We start from the raw sequence: 16,160 nt of genomic DNA, 5'->3' as shown, positions 1-16,160 counted from the left end.
CCCTCCTACAGAGTAACGACCACCATTTTAGACTGATATACCCTCCTACAGAGTAACGACCACCATTTTATACTCATTGCCCTCCTACAGAGTAACGACCACTATTTTAGACGGATAGCCCTCCTACAGAGTAACGATCACCATTTCATAATGATTGCCCTCCTACAGAGTAACGTCCAAAATTGTATATTGATAGCCCTACTACAGAGTAACGATCACCATTTTAGACTGATAGCCCTCCTTCAGAGTAACGACCACCATTTTATACTGATAGCCCTCCTACAGGATAATGGCCACCATTTCAACTGATAGCCCTCCTACAGGATAACGGCCACCATTTCAGACTGATAGCCTTCCTTCAGAGTAATGGCCACGATTTTATACTGATTGCCCTCCTACAAAGTAACGACCTCAATTTTAGATGGATAGTCCTCCTACAGGATAACGGCCAACATTTCAACTGATTGCCCTCCTACAGGATAACGGCCACCATTTCAAACTGATAGCCTTCCTACAGAGTAACGACCACCAATTTAGACTGATAGCCATCCTACAAAGTAACGACCACCATTTTAGACGGATAGCCTTCCTACAGAGTAACGATCCCCATTTTAGACTGATAGCCCTCCTACTGATAGCCCTCCTACAGGGTAACGACCACCATTTTAGACGGATATCCCTCCTACAGAGTAACGAACTCCATTTTAGACTGATATCCCTCCTACAGAGAAACGATCACCATTTCAGACTGATAGACTTCCTTCAGAGGAATGGCCACGATTTTATACTGATTGCCCTCCTACAAAGTAATGATAGCCCTCCTACAGGATAATGGCCACCATTTCAACTGATAGCCCTCCTACAGGGTAACGACCACCATTTTAGGCTGATAGCCCCCCTACAGAGTAACGATCACCATTTTAGCCCTCCTACAGGATAATGGCCACCATTTCAACTGATAGCCCTCCTACAGGGTAACGACCACCATTTTAGGCTGATAGCCCCCCTACAGAGTAACGACCACAATTTTAGACTGATATCCCTCCTACAGAGCAACGACCACCATTTTAGACCGATATCCCTCCTACAGAGTAACGGTCACGATTTTAGACTGATAGCCCTCCAACATAGTAACGATCACCATTTTAGACCTCCTACAGGATAACGGCCACCATTTGAGACTGATAGCCCTCCTACAGGGTAACGACCACCATTTTAGGCTGATAGCCCCCCTACAGAGTAACGACCACAATTTTAGACTGATAGCCCACCTACAGAGTAACGATCACCATTTTATACTGACAGCCCTCCTACAGAGTAACGGCCACCATTTCAGACTGATAGCCTTCCTTCAGAGTAATGGCCACGATTTTATACTGATTGCCCTCCTACAAAGTAATGATAGCCCTCCTACAGGATAATGGCCACCATTTCAACTGATATCCCTCCTACAGAGGAACGACCACCATTTTAGACGGATATCCCTCCTACAGAGTAACGAACTCCATTTTAGACTGATATCCCCCCTACAGAGTAACGACTACAATGTTAGACTGATAGCCCTCCTACAAAGTAACGACCACCAATTTTTACTGATAGCCCTCCTACAGGGTAACGACCACCATTTTAGGCTGATAGCCCCCCTACAGAGTAACGACTACAATTTTAGATTGATAGCCCTCCTACAGAGAAACGATCACCATTTCAGACTGATAGACTTCCTTCAGAGGAATGGCCACGATTTTATACTGATTGCCCTCCTCCAAAGTAACGACCTCAATTTTAGCTGGATAGTCCTCCTACAGGATAACGGCCACCATTTCAGACTGATAGACTTCCTTCAGAGGAATGGCCACGATTTTATACTGATTGCCCTCCTACAAAGTAACGATCACCATTTTAGACTGATATCCCCCCTACAGAGTAACGACTACAATTTTAGATTGATAGCCCTCCTACAGAGCAACGACCACCATTTTAGACTGATATCCTTCCTACAGAGTAACGATCCCCATTTTAGACCGATATCCCTCCTACAGAGTAACGAACCCCATTTTAGACTGATAGCCGTCCTACAGAGTAACGACCACCAATTTAGACTGATAGCCCCCCTACAGAGTAACGATCACCATTTTAGACTGATATCCCCCCTACAGAGTAACGACTACAATTTTAGACTGATAGCCCACCTACAGAGTAACGATCACCAATTTAGACTGTTAGCCCTCCTACAGAGTAACGACTACAATGTTAGACTGATAGCCCTCCTACTGATAGCCCTCCTACAGAGTATCGATCACCAATTTAGACTGTTAGCCCTCCTACAGAGTAACAACCACCATTTTAGACTGATAGCCGTCCTACAGAGTAACGAACACCATTTAGACTGATATCCCTCCTACAGAGTAACGACCACCAATTTAGACTGATAGCCCTCCTACTGATAGCCCTCCTACAGCATAACGGCCACCATTTCAGACTGATAGACTTCCTTCAGAGGAATGGCCACGATTTTATACTGATTGCCCCCCTACAAAGTAATGATAGCCCTCCTACAGGATAATGGCCACCATTTCAACTGATAGCCCTCCTACAGGGTAACGACCACCATTTTTCATAATGATTGCCCTCCTACAGAGTAACGACTACAATGTTAGACTGATAGCCCTCCTACAGAGTAACGACCACCATTTTAGACGGATAGCCTTCCTACAGAGTAACGAACACCATTTTAGACTGATATCCCTCCTACAGAGTAACGACTACAATTTTAGACTGATAGCCCTCCTACAGAGTAACGATCACCAATTTAGACTGATAGCCCTCCTACAAAGTAACGACCACCAATTTTTACTGATAGCCCTCCTACAGAGTAACGATCACCATTTTATACTGATAGCCCTCCTACAGAGTAACGATCACCATTTTAGACTGATAGGGCTCCTACAGAGTAACGACCACCATTTAATACCGATAGCCCTCCTACAGAGTAACGACCACAATTTTAGACTGATAGCCCTCCTACAGAGTAACGATCACCAATTTAGACTGATAGCCCTCCTACAAAGTAACGACCACCAATTTTTACTGATAGCCCTCCTACAGAGTAACGATCACCAATTTAGACGGATAGCCCTCCTACAGAGTAACGACCACCATTTTAGACTGATAGCCTTCCTACAGAGTAACGAACACCATATTAGACTGATATCCCTCCTACAGAGTAACGAACACCATTTTAGACTGATAGCCCTCCTACAGAGTAACGACCACCATTTTAGACTGATAGCCCTCCTACAGAGTTAACTACTTGGTGATGTAAAATGATCAATAAGTATACAGGAAGAAAGAGCCTTCTTCAAAAGTCACTTTGGGTCCATCTGGTCAGGAAGTATAGTCAGCCTTAAATTTTTATTCAGCAATGATTATCTGTAATCGACACAGAAATTATTCCTGATGTGTCACTCTGACGTAATTTGGGTACTTCTCTATAACAATATTGCAGTGATCTGATTACACACCCGGTTACGATTGTAAAGACTGAGATCTCTAATTTCAATCAATACTATTCCTGATACGATTCGTCAGAGTTCGATAACCTGACATGTCCGTCTAGTTCCTTACCTTGCTATGACTTATAGCTTTGTAACCTGATAACGTGCCGTGTTCCTATTGGCTGACGTATACAGGAGTTACTTTCTTCTCGCAGCATTCAGCAATACTATCGGTAATAACATAATATATAATTTGACTATCAAAGTTTAAAGACGAAACCCTGTTTGAATGTTACTGCCAAGTTAGGCAATGAGGTACAGTAATGTTGACCTACCTTTCCTTTTCTGTAGTCACATAACTAATGTGCTGAAAGAGAAAAGGCGCAGATTTTTATAATCATTGTATTAATTGAAACTGTATTCTCTCGCTAAAAATATTTGCATAATAGGTTATAAATATATAATTGAATATAACGAAATATTTTCCACACTTACGAAAAACATTTTAGTAAAACGGTCGAATCTAATAATGTATTAGAAAGAGGGACTTATGAGTCTCTGTCCTTGTTTATGAATTGTATTTATGTAACTTGTTAATTTACTTTTTATAAGTTACATAAAACCCCTCTTATGACATAAATAAAGGATGCGTATATTATGTCATTGTTTCAAGTAACCACATTTTTAATATAATTATTAAAACAAATGATCAAGCCAAATTAAAATGCCCGCGAAATTGCTGTGAACCTCTCATCCGTTAAAATTAACTACATTCATATTCCCCTCTGTGATCTAAGCCACCCTGACACTTAGTTTCGATAAGGACATTTCGAGGGTCGTCTGCTACATACAAATCTTTTATTGTTATAAGCGTATGTACACATTTTATCAAACATAAAAGTAGGAACTAAAAGCAGCTATTAGACGTTACAAATATCAAGCATATTATCAAATCAACAAATGATTAACCGGAACTCCGTTCAATTCTATGGGTATGGGTATATGTGTGTGATTTGTTAACACACATGTACTTGAACCCTGAAGTATCTACTTTAAGATTTTTTACATTCACAAGCTCTATAGTCTGATATATTGCTGAAGGAAACCTGTCTTTACCTGTTGTTTTAGGTTTATTATCAATACACAGTTTGAGAGCAGAAAGTTCTCTGTGAATGAAAGGGTATATGTAAATATACATTGCGTAAACAAAGCTACATACTTCTTGTCACACGTGTGGTATCGTTACACATGTGAAGTGTCTTGTCTGAAGGCGGAAGTTAAATCAAACCGAAAGCACAGGAAGTGCAACGGGGAATATTCGGGAAATTCCACAGTACTAGAGGTGAGTACTCGCGGATCGGCGATCACCCCTGTCGTGCATGACATAACATCGGTACAAGCCCAGTGAAATTGGTTGACCTGTATCACCTCGGATCTGTTGCAAGGGTGTACCTGACAACGTGCTACGTGCTTTGAACAGGATACACTAAGGACTGGTGAACATGGGTGGAGTATAATCTAACCCTCTAAAGAACAACAGCACACCTCATGGAGAGTTGTGTACTTTAACACTAATTTCTTTTCTTTCTAGTCTTGGTTTAAAAAACCCAAATAGAAGGCAATGGCGGAAACGACAGTCGAGAACTTAATCGAATCGATGAAAGATGTGCATATGAACTCGTTAAACAATGGATGTAGAAGAAAAATAGGCATGTTCATGGACCCGGAAGGAAGTCTTATCCCAGACTCGGACATGTTCAACGACTGGTGTGGTTGTGCTGAACTTTTGAACTTCTCACAACCGGAAATAGAAAACATGAAACGTCAGAAGAGTCCAACACAGGAAATGCTCCACTTGTGGAGCACCCGGAATGACCCAGAACCAACAGTTGGGAACCTCATAAGCTTCCTCTTTCAGCTTGAAAGGTTTGACGTTATTAGCGAATGTCGTCAAATGATAGGTAAGGGAGAATGATAAGTTGTTTTCTGGTATGTCTGTGTAAGCATCATAGTTATATTTTGGAAAAGAACAGAAACATATATACCTCGATAATATGAACTTTATTTGAGAAGCAATAACATGCTTTTATTACTTATAAATGGTAGAATGTTCCCTTTATGCCAACTGTTTACAAAATTAAGTGCGTGTTGTGGTTTATGTAAAACTATATACATATGCGAGTGTAATATGTGGCCTTTTACCTGTGTTATAAGTAGGGAAACAAAAACAGAAATTAATATCTGACCTAAAACTTTTTGTTTAAAAATAAATCAAATAGCATTCTGCTTCAGTTCTTTACAAAATGTAATTTTACAAGATATTCCTGAGAAATATGCGATCAGATTTAAATTCACTGCATATACTTATATCTTATACTATTATAATTAGCACACTTCCGTGATATCCTATACGATTATAATTAGCACACTTCCGTGATATCCTATACGATTATAATTAGCACACTTCCGTGATATACTATACGATTATAATTAGCAAACTTCCGTGGTATCCTATACGATTATAATTAGCACACTTCCGTGGTATCCTATACGATTATAATTAGCACACTTCCGTGATATCCTATACGATTATAATAAGCACATTTCCGTGATATCATAAACGTTATTTTAAGCACACTTCCGTGATATACTATTATTAGCACACTTCCGTGCTATCCTATACGATTATAATAAGCACATTTCCGTGATATCATAAACGTTATTTTAAGAACACTTCCGTGATATACTATTATTAGCACACTTCCGCGATATCATATATGATTATAATTAGCACACTTCCGTGATATCCTATACGATAATAATTAGCACATTTCCGTGATATCATTAACGTTATTATAAGCACACTTCCGTGATATACTATACGATTATAATTAGCACACTTCCGTGATATACTATTATTAGCACACTTCCGTGATATCCTTTACGATTATAATAAGCACACTTCCGTGATATCATAAACGTTATTATAAGCACCCTTCCGTGATATCCTATACGATTATAATTAGCACACTTCCGTGATATCCTATACGATTATAATAAGTACATTTCCGTGATATCATAAACGTTATTATAAGCACACTTCCGTGATATACTATACGATTATAATTAGCACACTTCCGTGGTATCCTATACGATTATAATTAGCACACTTCCTTGATATACTATACGGTTATAATTAGAACACTTCCGTGATATACTATACGATTATAATTAGCACACTTCCGTGATATCATATATGATTATTATTCGCACACTTCCGTGATATCATATATGATTATGATTAACACACTTCCGTGATATCCTATACGATTATAATTAGAACACTTCCGTGATATACTATACGATTATAATTAGCACACTTCCGTGATATCCTATACGATTATAATTAGCACACTTCCGTGGTATCCTATACGATTATAATTAGCACACTTCCGTGATATATTATACGATTATTATTAGCACACTTCCGTGATATACTATACGATTATAATTAGCACACTTCCTTGATATACTATACGATTATTATTAGAACACTTCCGTTGTATCCTATACGATTATAATTAGCACACTTCCGTGATATACTATTATTAGCACACTTCCGTGATATCATATATGATTATAATTAGCACACTTCCGTGATATACTATACGATTATAATTAGCACATTTCCGTGATATCCTATACGGTTATAATTAGCACACTTCCGTGATATCCTATACGATTGTGATTAGCACACTTCCGTTATAAACTATACGATTATTATTAGCACACTTCCGTGATATCCTATACGATTATAATTAGCACACTTCCGTGATATCCTATACGATTATAATTAGCACACTTCCGTGATATATTATACGATTATAATTAGCACACTTCCGTGATATACTATACGATTATAATAAGCACACTTCCGTGGTATCCTATACGATTATAACTAGCACACTTCCGTGATATACTATACGAATATAATTAGCACACTTCCGTGATATCATATATGATTATAATTAGCACACTTCCATGATATCCTATACGATTATAATTAGCACCCTTCCGTGATGTCATATACACAATATTTTTAAGTACAGAAGTTCTGTATCTATTAAGCCAACATTTGCACCGTAATAACAGGACGAACTATCGTTTATTACTTTTTGGGATGTACTACTCACGTAGCTAATGGGTTGATGCTGATATCGGAAAAGAATTGGCCTGGTATATCCCAATGCAATAATCTTAAATGAACAGATTAGTTTCTTATGTTTTCCTTGCTTACGGGTCGTTGAGTACGTGAAATGAAAAAAGGCCTATTTTGCTTCTAAATTTACAAAAAGATTACTTGTTTATGCCTATGAGTAACCTTATAGGGTTGAATTGTCGACATTGTAACCACACAATCTGCATTTTACTATGTTTACCTGTATGATCTTACAGGGCACTGATAAGGGGTTATTGATTCTGAGATAAAATAAACATCACATGTATAGGCACTGCATACTCCATTCTATTTTAAATGGATGATTGTTTATGTACCAAGGAAAGTGTTAAAGTTATGAACTTGTTCGACTAGTAAGACATGAAACAACGTATCCCTCGATCATGTTTTAAATTTGTTTCAATAGAAAGACAACAATTTGACTTTAAAAGTGTACTGATATATATCATCGATGTTATTTCTTATTGACTTGTTTTGGAGAACACTCCCAGTACAATACATATTGTTATGATCAACGGTGCAATTAAATCTCGTCTCTGGATATACTGCAAGATGTGTTCGTTACTACAAATATTCGACAACGAATCTTTAGTACTTTCATCTCTTCTAGGAAATTCTTCAGACTGTTTAATTGAAGTATATGTTGTGACGTCATAAACTATGACGTCATATAATAGTTCGATATATATCTTAAGATAAATAAAACAATTTATGATTATTTGTAAAACGGTATCTATGACATTAAAACTTAACATAATATTTGACAACAAGTATTAGTAGATAAATAAGGGAAAGTCCCTTTCTTTTTATTACGTCAGAGTTCGAAGAAAAAATGCACTCGATGTACGACAGAAATGGCCATATCTTGACTTTACTGCGTTGAACAAATACTATTGTATTTTTTTTTTAAATAATGACTTCATGTCCAAATTTTAACTCAACGTTTGATTTATAAATGCAGCTTGACGAAATCATTATTTGCTGTTCTGATAAACGTTTCCGTATTTTGGCACTCTCCTTACATAGGATTGAAGAATTATGAAATTAATAATAATAATAATAATATACAACATTTATATAGCGCCCTATATAATTTGTAAAATTACTCTGAGGCGCTTTACAACATATGGATAAAAGTAATGGTTATAATTGTGAAAACAAACAACAAAGGCTTGCAATCACTTTCATACATTTAACAAGCAATGTGCACATAATTGAACAAATAAAAGGGTGGTATTTACATGACGTCTTTGCAAAGATTCTAAAATGCAGACGTGAAGAGGTGAGTTTTTATGTCCCTCTTGAACTTGGCCAGGGTATTCGACTTCCTAATAGCAGATGGTAAGCTATTCCACAACGTAGCCGAAACCCTCCCAAAGCATCTGTTTCCGTAGGTCACAGTACGAGATTTTGGGACACACAACAAAGATTCTGACTCCGACCGCAGTGATCTTGACGGCTGATACAGGGTAACAAGCTCCTGTAGGTACTGAGGAGCTGTTCCATTCAGTGCCTTGTATGTGTATACCAGATTTTTGTACTGCGACCTGTATCGTACAGGTAACCAGTGCAACGAATAAAGCGCAGGTGTGATGTGCTCTCTCTTTCGAGTACGAGTAACGAACCGTGCTGCAGTGTTCTGGACCCTCTGCAGACGACTAGTTAGTTTGTCAGATATACCACAGAGCAGGGCGTTACGTTAATCCAACCGAGAGGTAACACGTGAATGTACCAAAATCTTGCATGCATCTGCAGTTAGAAACTGCCGAATACTGCCGATGTTCCTGATCTGGTAGTAACAGGATTTGGCAATAGCGTTCACTTGTTTCGCCATGTTCAGAGAGCTGTCAAAGTATACCCCTAGGTTTTTAAAAGCTGGAACAGTCTCAATAGTTCTGGCACCAACCTTGAGCTGGAGAGCCATTGTTTGCTGACACTTAGGGGAAAAGACGATTAGTTTCGTCTTTTCCTGATTAAGTTTAAGCATGTTGGCGTTCATCCAGATACTGATATCTGTCAGACAAGCTTCCAGACTTTCTGAGACTGTATTACACTGTCCTGTTTTTTATGACCATGTAAATTTGTGTGTCATCGGCATAGCAATGATAAATTAAAAAGAAAGCGTGCCAAGCGCTTTCGTTGTAATCCTGTTCAATGAAATGTATCCATTGGTTTGTTAATGTGGTCACATATTTCATGTTTCTGTTTCTTTGTTGTAGAAAGAGATGTTAAGAAGTGGAAACAAAATCAACAAAGTCTCAAGAAGATATATGACGATCCCACATTCCGAGGTTCGTTATCTTGTTATACCTACTGTAGTCATCGAATCATATTCCCTTCTGATTTGGGGAAAGTAAGTTTGCATACTGCTTCCCATTACATGACAGTAAAATGCGATTTACATGTGTGGAACCCAAGTAGAAATGAAATATCTTTCTTAATGAGATATGGAAGAAGACCTGCTTTCCCATTGTAATATTTCAGCTTTCTAATTTCCACTACCGTTAACTGATTTTTTCCATTTAGCCCTGTATGACTTTCAAGGTAAAGTGGGCCGTTATAACTACTGACTTTAGATTGTGTTTTGAGTGGAAAAGTACGATGGCCGACACTTTTATATGGTACCCAAAGATATTAAAATTGAATTTTTTGTGTACCATGGTACACAAAGATATGAAAGCAAAAATAAAATCAACCCGTTGCATTTGTATCTTTCTGTACCAAAATAACGTCCGAAAACAGCCATGGTTCAGAAACATGTGAAATTACACCCTGATAAGACTGTCATCACATGCAATGAAAAGTTATCGCAGGGAATTTCTGTAATTTTGATTGCACCAAATGAAAACCCAAACTATTACTTACTCATTTAAATTGAAATCAACTATTCAATATCCTTTACCGAGTTTTATAAATGTTTTACGTTAAAAAGGAAGTTATTATGGATTATTTTTCTAATACTTACATTTCTAATGTACTATATCTGCTTCAACTTCGCAAATGTTCTCTATGGTCCGATAACAATAAAAAGAAATCGGACATAGGGGCTACGGTTCCCGCAGCCACCGTAGGTTGTACAAAAATAAATGAAAAAAATGTAACGCGGTACAAAAAGGAGAGACGCTTTCATATCTCTTTGTACCTGGCAAAAGTGTACCACGGTACAGAAAGATATGAAAATTCAAATCATTTTTCGGCTGATATCGTCTGTTGGTACATATACATGTGAAAGTAAAGAGTTTTTTTGTAAAGTTGTTTATAATCTTTATATACCACGCATGGTACGAAATGATTTCAATTTTCATATCTTTGTGTACCATATAAAAGTGTACCTTGGTACAAAAAATTATGAAAATTCATATTTTTTTTGTCAGGCTCTTGTCGGCCATCGTAAAAAAGAGCTTCAAGAGCGTGATTCAAGTTCTATTTGGTCATCCACAACTATGTTCTATTACATAGTACGAATGCTTGTTAAACGTTTTCGAACAATCAACCGATAATGTTGTATTTAATTTCTCTGTTGTACACGAAACTACCAACAAATAATATTAAACAAGTGGAATGAAAGTCAATTGTTATGAGTTTTAACTGTTAGAAACAGAGAAAGCGTGAGAATAAACAAAGACCTTTTGCTACAAGCCGTCGAACAAGGTCTTGCCACATACTCACACTTTCACTAATAATACATTGTAAGCACCAACCCACGGAAATATTTTACCACATTCATTATCTAAGGTAACATTCTATAATGATATATAATATGAATATATAGATATAAATAATGTTGTAAGGCCTGTGGACTAGTTAAGTTTATGACGTTCAAAAGAGGTCGACCTTGATAGGGATTCGTCACTGATAATTTATATTTAGATATAAATATATAAATATAAATAGACAGAGAATGTCACGTTAGCTAATAGATTATCAGTGACGAATCCCTATCAAGGTCGACCTCTTTTGAACGTCATAAACTTAACTAGTCCACAGGCCTTAAGATGTTTTAGAGCACATACATAGAACTAAGGTTCTCCTCCTCAAATCTCCATTGTTTTGTCTGTACAGCTCCCGTTGATTGGGCATCTTATTAACAATATGCGTTTTGTTTTTTGGGATACTGTAGAGTTTATTACATATAACTGACTCCCCTATGGTACTTAATATCATAGGAGAATCAGTAATATATAGAGGTCGATGCTTTCGCACCAAACTGACCCATTATCCCTGTAGAGGTACAGTAAAACTGAAAACAACATATTTATCGTACAGGTATCAAGAACCCCTTTTTAAGATAGTTCATATCAGAATTCCATATTGTAATTAAATGCAATGGTTTGTAAGTAACACTGTAGTAATTCCTGCCGATCCCGGAGAGTTAAAGACTTAGATAGTGACGAAAAACCCCAATAAAGGCGAATTGTAGCTTGACATGTCAACATCTTGTACCTGGTTTTTTTTGGGGAAAATTGATACTTTTCTTTTATTTGATATTGTTTTGGCTCGGTATGGGTACTTTTCCTCCATTAAACTTTTGATGAGTCATATTTTGTTGATTGATTGTGTTTTCAGAATATATGTCCATATTCAAAAGCTACTTTGTGAAACAATCACATTAGTGTTTCTAATCATGTGAGAGCGAGTTACACGGATCCGGGACTGGTTATACACAGGTGATGTGTTTTACGATCACAATGTTCTGCATACCTTGTCCAAGGGTGTCATCCGTGTTACCAAGTTAGGGAATACATGTGTGTTCACACCGAGACGTTCCGCAATACACTATTTGGCAGCATTTCAATATCGTGTAACAAAAGCAACACTCTTACATTAACCACTGTGATTTTAGTGATTTATTTTGCACTTCACCTTACATATCAATTACTTACGTTTTACACTACCAGATTATCATTTGTTATCACGTTTTATATGACTTCCTTATATTTTTCACTGTACAGATGCTTTACCTACGTACCTTGACAAAAACAGTTTTCAATTGGTTAAAAAACAAACCTACCACACCTGATTACTAAGTAAGTAATCAATGCTTCACCTGATAAACCAGAAACATCCGGGTTATTTGGTGTCATTGGACACATTTCAAAGCATATCAATCAAGGAACATACAGCTGTTTTGTCGATTTACACCTAGTAGCCAACATCTGTTCAACAAGTGGTTTGTACGTTATTGTCAATCCGTATCTCATTGTATTGTGGCACGCTGTGAATCAGTTTAATGGGGAAAATCTGTTTCTTCTTTCCTGTTTAGATCCGAGTAGTCCTTCATCTCCTCCACCGGACAAAATAGAAACTGTATCGGATGGTAAGTGTTAGACTTCTTTCACACTAAACTATTTAAGGTATTACCAGGATTACTTTTGGGATTATATGGTAAATACCGAAAAAAGTGTTTGCACTTTGCATAAGTTTACACAGGTTTTTCGGTATGCACCGTATAACCCCAACAATAATTCTTGTAATCCCTTATAATATATTTTAAAAAGTCATTCAACACTTTTTAATTCATAGTTAGTAAATATGTTTTAATTGCAGAAAAAAATGCACATAACATACAATTGCGTGATAATTTCATCGCCAAGCATCTCAACCAATCAGAAGTTTGAACTACAAATATCACGCCAAACATTGCGGTATTCGACGTCATCACTTTATGTGTTGTCTGTCTATTATAGATATACTTATATTATAGGTATAGAGGCAGGATGAAATTGTTCATCATCAGACGTCCTCCGCGTATTTGTGTGAATAAGTTACAATACAATATATGCATATATAAATGATCTTGTTAATTACATTTTGTTTACTGATTTTAAACAGATATTAGGAGATAAACAAATTTATTTCTAAATTCTTATACAAAGTGATATATGTTAAGACATACGTTATGTAGTATTATGTTTATGTTGTAGCNACCCTGACGCCTCGGACCAGCTGGAGTTTGTTAAAGAAATGAGTCGGATTCTTGAGGGTCCGGAATACAATTTCCGTCTGTTCATTCCCTGGAGAGATGATTTAGTAGGAACAGCAATGCATTCAGTATCGGCAGCCATTATAGAGAAAAAGTACGTACGCAACAGGTTTTACGGGCATACTGACTAATGTGTTTTACGTTCATACTGACTAACAGGTTTTACAGACATACTGACTAATGTGTTTTACGTTCATACTGACTAACAGGTTTTACGTTCATACTGACTAAAGTGTTTTACGGACATACTGACTAACAGGTTTTAACGTTGGGGTTGGTCACTTCGTTTCAGTTGGTTTGATACTTATACCACAAAAATCTGACGGATACCGAACTTAGCAACCATTTATCCACAACCCTGAACTGCTAGACTTTGAGCTCAGGAACCAGTGATTAATTAATGCGGATGTGTATAGGGGAGTGGAGGATTGGAGTATTGGATAATAAAGTTAATTACGTTTAATTAGTTATTCAATTTTATATTTAAGTACATTAGAGATATAAAAATATTAAAAAAAGTTCGTCGTTTTCATAAGTGGAGGTATGTTTTCTGCTGGTCTCCGTTTAAACAATTGTAATTAGTATTTAATTCGTTTTGCAGATGTCGGCGATGCATTGTGATTGTGTCTAAATCATTCAACAATAGCCCAGCTGCAGACTTCCAGCTTAAGTTTGCACATGCTCTGTCGCCAGGTAACAACACCTTTCTCCGACTGTCACATTGTACTCTTCTTTACCTCATACATTTATTACTTTATTGTATAGCTTTAAGGATAATCAAACCACAGTCAAGTTATACAAGGTAGACATATTGGGTTTACAGCAGATGTCGTCAGATAGATAACGAAGAAAACGAAAAAGATAAAGATTTGAAGTATTGAATTGAGGACAGGAGATCATTGGTTATATCCCAATAGCAGAGGCACATGAGTGGGCTACTACAATCACACCACATTATGTAGCTGGTAAATTGTTTCACCTCGATGCTGCAAGGTACCTCAGACAATGCAATTGTATAATATATCAAATACTGTTATACAACAATTGTAAATGATATGCGGGAAGACCATTCGACAATAAGAAGTCGTCCAATTCTATTGTCACGGGATCACTTCGTTAGAAGACGTACTTAAATGGTTCTTATAATAATTTGAAAACTTTTTACGATGAAAATAATTGCAACAAAATGCCTGCACAATTTCAATAATAGTTCATGTTAAACTTCACGCATTTAAAAATACAACGTAATTTTGTTTAACAGGAGCCCGTCAAAAGAGAGTGATACCGATTGTGATAGAGAATGTAGAGGTCCCCAGTATATTGAACTTTGTGGCTCCGGCACCATTTTACAATGTTGGAATTCGACACTGGCAATGGCCCCGCGTCGCTGCTACTATCAAAAGCGAACTGCGTCCGGATCCGGAAACGTGGATGCCGACAGTCGATGCCTGGAATATCGCATTAGATACCTCAGACCTTACCAAACGGGAACTTTGGGGGATCACAGTAGCAACACAGGTTTATCCAGAGGAAAAACCTGTAGACATTCCAGACGTTGATGCTCAAAGAAAAAAGCACAAAAGTAAAAAAAGTGGAAAGTAGAACGGGAATGTTTGCTATGAATTTGTGTTGACGTTATTGAATTCATAGGAAACCTATCGACAAATACGTGAACAGTGTTTTAATGTGATCAAATTGAACAGTTTTTTAATGTGATCAGATTGAACGAAATTGCAAATATTAAAACATTGATCGTTTTGGTTTCCTGTATAAGATACAATGTAAAGCACTTGGATTGAGCACAAGTTTTAACCACTTGTCTCAAATTTAATTGGAGATCTCTCTTGTTAATTAATTAGCGAAATTGTGATGACGGCAATAGAAAGAGGAGACATGTCTTTCATGACTTCGTGTGCGAAACACATAACCTGTTTGCTTAAAGAGTCCTTTGGAAGGAATAATACCAGGATGTACAAAGCTTACCAATCCATATGGTCAAGGGATATATTTTATGGAGGAAAACATTTCAATCGATCAGCGCGTTACGTTTTCTCTTGAGAAAATAGTATTATTGCCAAAACCTGAATAACGCAATCTACTAAGATTCTGACACAGGTGTATTTACGCCCTCCAACAAAAATCTAATAATCAAACTGTAGTCGCAGTCAATAAAATGGCGTGTAATGTAAGAACAAATGAAAATGAAAATATGGATAACTATTTGATATGGCTGGTGTTAGGTTTTTAATTCTAGAAATTATTTGAGTTGTGTGTATTGGTCGTGGATTCTAACGAACGTCATACTAGAACGATAAACGTGTCATAACATCGTAAACAGTACAGTGGAGCTTCAATGAAACACGTTACTCTGTGTACTCTATGCAGCATTGTAACCGTCGCTAATTGTGATGATATGGGCAAAGTAACAACTGTTTTGTCTTNTAAA

The 16,160-nt window shown here is 37.1% G+C and overlaps 2 protein-coding genes across 3 annotated transcripts in view; one reads left to right on the top strand and one right to left on the bottom strand.

Moving 5' to 3' along the window:
* LOC110453521 overlaps positions 1–4,785 on the bottom strand; it is a 33,189-nt gene extending 28,404 nt beyond the window's left edge. For both annotated transcript variants that reach the window (XM_021502500.1, XM_021502499.1), the window contains exons 1-2: positions 4,714–4,785; positions 3,830–3,861 (exon numbers count right to left, since the gene is read on the bottom strand). The gene's annotated coding sequence lies outside the window, so the exon portion shown is untranslated. The remainder of the gene's footprint in view (positions 1–3,829; positions 3,862–4,713) is intronic.
* Positions 4,786–4,791: 6 nt separating this feature from the next.
* Positions 4,792–16,142, top strand: LOC110453522 (myeloid differentiation primary response protein MyD88-like). Its single transcript, XM_021502501.1, has 6 exons — positions 4,792–5,455; positions 9,951–10,022; positions 12,995–13,054; positions 13,622–13,808; positions 14,316–14,407; positions 14,976–16,142. Exons 1-6 carry the CDS (start codon positions 5,116–5,118, stop codon positions 15,314–15,316), a joined length of 1,092 nt encoding a protein of 363 aa, XP_021358176.1. The 5' UTR covers positions 4,792–5,115; the 3' UTR covers positions 15,317–16,142.
* The last annotated feature ends 18 nt before the right edge of the window (positions 16,143–16,160 follow it).

The sequence above is a fragment of the Mizuhopecten yessoensis genome, unplaced genomic scaffold, assembly GCF_002113885.1.
Source record: "Mizuhopecten yessoensis strain PY_sf001 unplaced genomic scaffold, ASM211388v2 scaffold7441, whole genome shotgun sequence".
Lineage (NCBI taxonomy): Eukaryota > Metazoa > Mollusca > Bivalvia > Pectinida > Pectinidae > Mizuhopecten > Mizuhopecten yessoensis.
This window is presented reverse-complemented; position numbering and strand designations above follow the sequence as displayed.